The following is a 9,169-nucleotide window of genomic DNA, read 5'->3' on the forward strand; positions in this document are numbered from 1 at the left end:
AAATTATAAAATGGAAAAATCTAGATAGATAGATAATCATATATAATCATATTTCATCTGGTATTTAATATTATATATATATATATATATATATATATATTAATTAGCATTAGAAGCTTACTCAAAATATTACTCAAAATGTAATGAAAGCAAATCAGAAGTAACCACTTATGGCCCAGAGTGGTCTAGTGGAATAAGGCAGTCACTATTGGCAGAGGATTTGTAGATCCCTTTCTCACTCCAATGCAATCCTGGTTGGCACTGACGCCTGCTGGCTGATGCATCAGAGCGCTGGGCTATAAACCATTTTTATTATTAATTGGGTAACCATAATAGTGACATTTCCATCTGTTCTAACACAAAAACTGTCCACTTATGCCACCAGTAAAGGAAGTGTACAGTAAAAAGAGCAGTGGCCAGAACATGCATCATTGAATAATTACCAGTGCTGATTGTCTCTCAAAAGCATTCATGACTACAGGGTCTCTAATGATTCAATTCAGTTTAAGATCTGTGTAAAGGAAGTCTGCACAGACCTTCAGACAGGAGGATGAAACACCAATCTGCACCTAGTGCCTTCCACACTTTCTGTCTCTTGAAGAGACAGAGCTTCAGGAGGGGGTGGCAGTTAAAGATGAGGGGGAGAGGTGTTGATGTTTGTGCTGTGGTTTGAATGAAGTGTGAATTGGTGCTGTAGAGGTGTGTGGGGCTGGCCTTTTAAACCTGCAATCGTTTGGGGAGGTGACTTCTTGTAGCTAGTGATGTCTTAAAGATTTTCTAGTCAGCTGATGGGTCAATGGCTGATATACCTCTGATTTAACTTTTTCTAGCTGTTTTATTTTTTTTGTTTAGACTGTGTCTTGCTTTGTCTGAAAGCATCTGGTTAACCTTTTGTATGTCTTTCCTACAGACCAACAGAGCTGTCTGAATTTGGCATAAAAAAGGGTTATCATTAAGGCACTGTATTCAAGTCCCAGGGGACATTATATGGTCACAGAAACTGATGTAAGATGGCTACTGGAACATTTTCAGTAGAATCGTTTATAGTTTTTTAGTTTTTTTTTTAAACTATCACATCAGTACACCAGTAATCAGTAATAAAAAGCAGATTGTATATATATATATATATATATATATATATATATATATATATATATATATATATATATATATACCTACTGGTCAAAAGTTTTAGAACACTCCCAATTGTATGAACAACTTGCAATGGTACAAAATCCTGTGACCTCAAATAGTACAAAGTTAACCAGCAAACTGCCAGGTTGTCAGGCCCTCATCCCGAGCCGCTGCCCACAGGCCAAAATGAGGACTTACTGTTTGTTTCTGTTCTATTACATTTACGGCATTTACCAGACGCTCTTATCCAGAGCGACTTACAAAAGACTTACTCTTAAGGTAATTCATGTTCATTTGTGTTGATTCACTGCTCATTGTTTGTTCATGTGTTTCACCTGGGACCGGGAGTACTTAAGAAGCGTTATCTCCTGCTGTGAATTGACTCCGTTGGAATCTCTGTGATGCTCAGAGATTCTGCACGTGTTCCCGGCGTGTTCAGGTCGGCTCTAGGTTGCGGTCCATGTTCAGGCGAACATGGAACAATTTTAGGGAAGTCATTGGTTAAAAACTTACAGCTAGTCTGTTCCAACGGAAATAAATTAGGTTTTGACAGCTAATGCAATAAAGTTATAATTGACGTATCCCTATAAAATCAGTGTAGGAACTGTGTAACGGCACTCTGCACCACAGAATTTCGAGGTTATTGTGCATTCAGATTCCTCTAATAATGAAAAAAAGAGACATATTGAGACATAGTGTTGCATTGTCCTTTGAGAAATTACAGATTAAGACAGAATGTTGTACAGTTTCCTACACCAAAAGGTTCTTTAAAACTAGAGAAAACTAAAGAGGGTCTGGTACAGGAAGAGGTCTAACAGACTCACATCCACAAAAGACATCATCAGAAGACAAGTTTCTGAGAGTCAAGACCTTGTGTAATGGGCAGCTCACATGACAATATCTGGTAGCACATCTTAACTCCAAGTCTCACCTGAACCAAGTCTCAGTTTCAGCTGTTGAAGAGAAGACTTGGAGCTGCAGGATGACAGGTGGAGAGGCAGTAAGAAAGTCAATGCTAAGAAGGCAAAACAAGCAAAGCAGGCCATGCAACAGTGACTGTGGACTACTGAAAAAATGGAGGGTGTTAAAACTTTTGTTTGGTCAAATGTTTCCATTTTTTCTTTTTTATTGCCAATTAACCCACCCATACCATCATTACTTCCTCTAACACTAGCAATGCTTCTGACACTAGGAGGTTAAGGAGGTTAAGGACTACCGCTGATGCTCCATAGCTGGGCAGCCAACACGCTCTACGTTCCCAGCACATTAGCTAACAGATGCCTGAGGGAACATCACTTTTAAGAGTGATGAGGGTATAGAGCATGGTAAATTGTGCTCTCTTAGACTCCAGCCATGATTCCAAAGTGGCAGGTAAGATCTATGATGAATTATCTGCAAATACTGGCCTGGTAAAAGTATAAATGAATACTATACAAACGATTATTTCCATGTGTATTATTATTTATCTCTGGTGCTATTTGCTACTGCTGAGTTGAGCTGAGGGGTAAAGTTGTTTAATTAAATGCTTAAAAGTTTTATTTCTGTTTTTACCCAATTTCTCCCCAATTTGGATAGCCAATTACCAAACCCATACAAATACATACTAGGAGGGGGAAGACTGATACATGTCTCCTCTGACATGTGCATAGTCAGCCATCGCCTCTTTTTCTGTCTGTTCATCATGAAATATAAGTGGAGTGATGTGTTGAGTGACCAGGTGAGATCTTCTGCTATGAGGATCTTTAAGCAGCTTAACTTTTACACCATTGTCCCTTCTGTGCTTAGTGCTGTGTGCACTCTGCTCCCTCTCCTGAAGTCAACAGTCAGCTCTTTGGTTTAGTGGACATTAAGGGAAAGGTCGTCTGCAGTGCACTCACTTCCTCCCTGTATGGTCCCTCATCATCTTTGGTGGTGTTATAGAGTATTTTGTCATTGGAATGCTTACTAGTCTAACTGATGCATTTGCATCTCAAATGTCTCATTTCTCAGTACACCTCCATTTAAAAACTAACTTCACTAAGATAAGTGTGCTCTTATCCTTTATTATAGGAGTTTTTTTTTCCTACAATTCTGCCTGGGTAAGGTAATGCCCAAGACAGACAGAGATAATATCACCACTTTCAAAGTTTACTTTCAAAGGCTATATCGTACCACATTAGTAGTTAATGGTACAACAACAAAGTAGTCTAATTAGTTTAGTTTGTGCTTTGAGTTATTTTGTGCAGTTAGTGTCTTTTTGAGGTTTTTGCAAATGTCTGACTGCCCCAGTATGCCCTTTTGCAGAGTTGGCTTCAGTAGACATAATCCCTGTCACTGTGTGAAGACATTTGTCTCCTCCTTGTAATGGCTTTTTATAGATCTTTGGTCTTAACTGTATGCATTCAGAGAGACATGCCAATTTTACAAGTCAAATGAAAGTTCTCTGTACAGTGTAAGCATTTGGCTTCTTCACAACTACTGTGTCCTTGCATCAACTGCAACAGTACTTATAACGTCATGCTGTGTTGCACTATAAAAAACTTTGAACTATTTTCTTGATAATTCTCCTGTCTTTGGAGTTAGGTCTATTGCAGGGGCCCTAAACATGTATGGAGCATTTTAGAAGAATTGTTACAGTTTCAGGGCCCAGTGTAATATCTCTTCATGGGGCCCAAAATCTCTGGCAGTGCCCCTATTTCTACATATTACCAGTAAACTTAAAGGTACAGCAACACTGTAACAAAGAAAAGGGCAGTCTGCACTTAGCCAGCCAATAAATGAACATGCTTAAAAGTACGCAATTATGCACTAAGATTTATGTGCTTTATAAAACCCATTATCAGTTAAAATGCACATTACATCACTCCAAAGCTTATTGCACGCTAGGGTATATTATTCATTAACTACATGGACTTCTGGTGTGGCAATTCTTTGGTAATAGAAGTTTGTAATAACACTTGGCCTGGCAGCGGGTCATAGGCTTTTCAAGGGGTTAACCACATGTATGTAGACTAGCACAAATGTGGATGTTTTCCTTTCTCTAACACATAATTCAACTAATCAGCTCAGTAAACAATGTTTTCTTTGGTTAAAGTGGGTGAAAAAGGTGTAGGGCAGGTCCATTCCAGATCCAGGAGTTAAAACCATTTACATGATATTTTCAATTCAGAATTCTGATAACAATTATCTGTACTCTAAATGTTTAGATATCTACTGCATTGCCAGGTTGCTCTAAGATTTGAAAAGAATTTCACAACTGAAATAGCTATGCGATGCCAAAGTTGCTACCAAAATGCTGACCAGAATTAGACCTCTACCTAAACACTTTCAGGTCAAACTTCAATCATATAACCAGTGGAAATGACTGTGGCTTTCAGTTACATGACTGATCTTTGCAGCGAATTGCCAAAACACTGTAATTGGTCATGTCCAATCTGCAAATGAATTGTGTCTTCAGAATGAATTGTGTGGAGTTTAACAATCAACCCAGCTTCGCTATGCACAGCCAGATGTCTGAAGACATAATTCTTAATAATTAAAAAAAATCCATTAGTAAGCTAGGCTTATAATTTGGTTATAGGCCAATGGTCAATGTGAGAAGTCACACTGTGTAAGTATTTCCTGTTGGTGCAACCTTATGTTCAAGCAGCCAGGATACAATTTAGAAAACATCTTATCAGATAACCGTTTCCCTCACTCTTACAGCCACTATCAAAACCACACTACTCCAGTCCTTAAAGCAAAATAGACCAAGAGCTGAACAGATCCCATATACCATATACAAGCCATATGCTTAAGTCTTTATTACATTCTACTACTTCTATTAAAAAATAAATAGAAAACAAATCCCTAAAAAAAGAGGAAATTAGATTTTGTAACTCCTGCTAATTGTTGAAGATATTGCTTTGAAATCCCCTGTACATTTTAACTTGGCATGTGGCTGCATTTCTGCAAGTATAATGGATTTTTGACCATATAATGTCCCACAATTGACTGGGAATACTAAACCTACAAGTACATTAAAATAAGTAGCTTTAACCTTAACTGGAATCTTAATACCTCTTCTCTCAATGTACATTAGCATTCTTAAAACTAGTTCACCACCTGTGTAATGGGACTCTTACTCTTCTTGGAAAAAAAATCCATATATTTTTGTATTTCCTTCCAACTACACGGCCAATGAAAGCAGTGCACACTTTCAAAGTGTCCAATCAAGTATGACACTGGTATGGGCTGGTATTTCAACTGAATGGAAAAGTTCAATAGACCTCACTGCCTCAGTGTGTAAACAGGAACAATGATCACAGTCATTGCTACTCTTTGCTTATTTACAGCAGGTGAGTGATGTTTTTTAATGTATCTATATAAAATTCTGTTATTACACACTTTACTACTGTTAACATGTTTACTAAAATCTTACACACTTTTTTTGCCAGTGAAAACTGAGAACGTTGGCTTTCAGGTACAAACTGTGAAGATTGGAACCAATGTTACCATACAATGTGATCAGAACACTGACAAAGACAACAAAGATCAATATTTAGCTTGGTATAAGCAGAGTTTAGGAAAAGTACCAGCATATGTTGTGAGACAGATGGGAGATGAGAAGAATATCAGATATGGTTCCGATTTTGTTGACCGTCGTTTTACTGTGAATAAAGCCGTATTTGATCTCAACATTAATGAAACCAAAGAAGAGGATGCAGGAGTATATTTCTGTGGGAAAATTAAGTTGAATAATTTAGAGTTTGGATCTGGAACTCTCCTGGTTTTTCAAGGTATACAGTACAGATATATTTTCTATAATTTGATTCTATGTATTTATTATCAGACTCAATTTTAAATTGTGTTTATTGTTTAATAATTTACACCACACACTGTTTCAGTATTGTTTCTAAATGCCATTAACATTTTAAAGCTGAGAAGACTGACGACCATCCTTTGACTGAAATTGTGATCAAGAGTGGAGACTCAGTTACACTCCAGTGTTCAGTACAATCTTTGAGCTGCTCAGGAGATCACAGTGTGCACTGGTTCAGACATGGATCAGGAGACTCTCATCCAGGAATCCTTTACGCTCATGGAAACAGGAGTGATCAGTGTGAGAAAAGCTCTGAGACTGGTTCTCCTACACAGAGCTGTGTCTACAAACTCCCCAAGAGGAACCTCAGCCTCTCTGATGCTGGAACTTACTACTGTGCTGTAGCTGCATGTGGAAAGATACTGTTTGGAAATCAAACTAAAGTTATTGTAACAGGTAAGTTGTTGGCTGTGCCTCATTTAATGTGATTGCCTAGTATTTAAGGAGTAAATATGTAGTAAATTTGAGTGATTTTATTTTACATGATAACTAATGTGAAAACTACCAGGTGTAAGCAGTAGTACTTAGTGGTACATTGCAATGGTTACTCAGAATTTAATCTCCCTCTCTCTCTCTCTCTCTCTCTCTCTCTCTCTCTCTCTCTCTCATGCAAACTCCTCTTCATATTCCTCTCTCATTTGACCATTTTTTTTTTTTAAATGTTGGTTATAGTGGGTTTGAGTTAAGATCAGATTTCAAAGTCATTGGTATGGGTCCGGTTTGGACTTAATTTTCATGTAGATCCCCTTTTCTGAGCCTGTAAGATCATTGCTCAGCTAACTACCTACTTCATTTAGCTTACCTATAAACCAAGACTACTGATAACTACCATAATGTAAATGTAATATGACAAGCTAACTATGGCTAATAAGCGAGCAAACATTCCAGTTTAGTGTCAAGACACAGTGTCTTTGATGATTTGACACTCATTTTAAAAGGACTTAATAGCTCTACTTGTTGGGAGTGCTATAGGCTTACAGTGCCTATAAAGTGTATTCAGCTCTTTAGAAACTGCCTGAACCTCTGCTGAATTAGGTCAGTCACTGACCTAAAGGGGGTGAATATTATGCAATCACTTATTTTACATTATATATATATATATATATATATATATATATATATACATTTTTTTTTGTAAATGGCCATATTGTATTGACCATTATTCCATTTATAAAGGCAATAAAAGGGGTGAATACATTTTGTATGTACTGTATTTCTTTACCTAAATGAAACCTCAGACTTACTTTCAGTATCAAGCAAAGACTTGAACTTTGTTGTTTGGGTGTGTTTGTGGTGGGCTAGTTTATACGTCCATGGCTGAATTTAGTCCAGCCCTGTAGTGGGTACAGGTGTTACTTGCTGTATATAAAATGCTACTACTTATCACCTTCTTCTTAACACCATTATGTAACTTTTACTGACTATTAAATACTGTAACATACCTGGTATTTCTTCAATTAGTTATCTATTAAATCTGTGTTCTCCACATTTGGCACTTCCAAAACAAAATTTCACAGCGTATTAAAATGTCAAACCTTTTAGCTAGACATGTCTTTTCTGTTAATTTTACATTAATCTGTGGTGTATGTTTTTGATCATTTCAGAAAATAACAGCTGGATTGTTATTACACTGACAACATTGAATGCAATATCTGTTATTGTGATCATAGTTCTGGTCGGGGTTCTACTGAAAAATCAACAAAATGGTTAGTTTTGCCTTTTAAAGCCACTTTATAACAATTTAATCAAAATTGAAATCACTACATACATGAAATCACTGTATACATTACTTATATTTGTTATTGTTTTTGTAAAGATGCTTCCAACAACCATACAAGTCCCGTTATTCAGGTAATCACTTCTTATTTTGCACTTGTGTGATGTGATTGATCTGTCCAAGAATCTACAGTATATTTGTTAGAATTGTTTTAAAACTTGAAAGTTATAAACTATATTACTTAAAAGTAATAAAGTTTACGTATAAAACTATGTATAAACTGTAATTGTTCTTATATATAAGGCTGAGGATACAGACAACGTAAACTATTCTGTTCTGAATTTTGCAAAGAAACCTCCACCCTCCAGAACGTCCAAAGTCCAGGAAAGTCAAGATATTTATTCACATGTCAAATACAGCTGACGAGAACTGGGTACAGACCGAAGCAGGATATAATTGTTTGCATTTTTCCTATAAGCAGACATACTTCAGCTTTGTCCTATGTGCAGCCTTCTTCATACATTATATGGACAAAAATATTAGGACACACCTTGATTTTAAATAATAGGTCATTCTAAAGAACTCACAGAATTCCAACATGGTACTGTAATTGGATGCCACCATTGCAACAAGTCAGAACCACAGCAACATTGCAGAGCAGGGTCGGTAAGTGCTGAGAAGCATAGTGCAAAAAAGTTTCCAACGCTCTGCTGACTCAATAACTAACCTGCTGCTAGAGCTGCAAAGTAGAGTAACTCCATATTAATGCCTATGGATTTAGAATAAGATGTTATGAAAGCTCCTGTAAGTGTAATGTGTTCTTATACTTTTGTCCATATAGCATATATCAACTGCAAATGTTTGGTTTGCACTTCTTGAGACATGTACTAGGAAATGTGTAAGTCTGTAAGATTTATTTTTATTTATTGTGAATCTGATTTTCACATTAAACATTTAAATTATCTTTCACTGGTCTTAAATGTTGTTAAATGTCTATACTATATTCTGTAAATCTTATTGTATTCCAATTATTAAAATGTTTGAGTGTGCTACCTCTTAATTATTAAGAGATTATACTGTTCTTATTTAGTGTTCATTTGTGTATGTTTCGATACATTAAAATAGTACCTGCCTCTCTGTTTGCATATATCTATGTATAAATCTCTATGGATAAGAACATTTACATATGTTTACATACTGAATTAATTTTAAGGGCTTTTTTTCTGAGAACTGCTTGCTCCATGAGTTTGGTGTGAAAAGCTGTCTTGGAGCCTGGGATGGCCCAGAGACTCAATCAATGGTCTTTGTGAAATTGGGGCCTTGTTTTTTGTGACTGCTTTGATTTATTGTTTTTATGGCTAAAAACCTTCTCCTGCAAAAATGTATCATTGTGTGCAAGTTTTTCCTGCATGCTGAAATGCCATGACGCTCTAAATTGAGCAATCGTTCCGTGGGTTGTATTACATTTTCTGTGTGAA

General features: G+C 36.5%; 1 protein-coding gene across 1 annotated transcript; it reads left to right on the forward strand.

The window, feature by feature from the left end:
• Positions 1 to 5,394: 5,394 nt before the first annotated feature.
• Positions 5,395 to 8,737, forward strand: LOC140561655 (uncharacterized). Its single transcript, XM_072686885.1, has 6 exons — positions 5,395 to 5,450; positions 5,550 to 5,891; positions 6,032 to 6,370; positions 7,579 to 7,680; positions 7,791 to 7,825; positions 7,995 to 8,737. The coding sequence occupies exons 1-6, from the start codon at positions 5,411 to 5,413 to the stop codon at positions 8,112 to 8,114; spliced, it is 978 nt and encodes a 325-aa protein (XP_072542986.1). The 5' UTR covers positions 5,395 to 5,410; the 3' UTR covers positions 8,115 to 8,737.
• The last annotated feature ends 432 nt before the right edge of the window (positions 8,738 to 9,169 follow it).

This window comes from Salminus brasiliensis, chromosome 9 (assembly GCF_030463535.1).
Source record: "Salminus brasiliensis chromosome 9, fSalBra1.hap2, whole genome shotgun sequence".
Classification (NCBI taxonomy): Eukaryota; Metazoa; Chordata; class Actinopteri; order Characiformes; family Bryconidae; genus Salminus; species Salminus brasiliensis.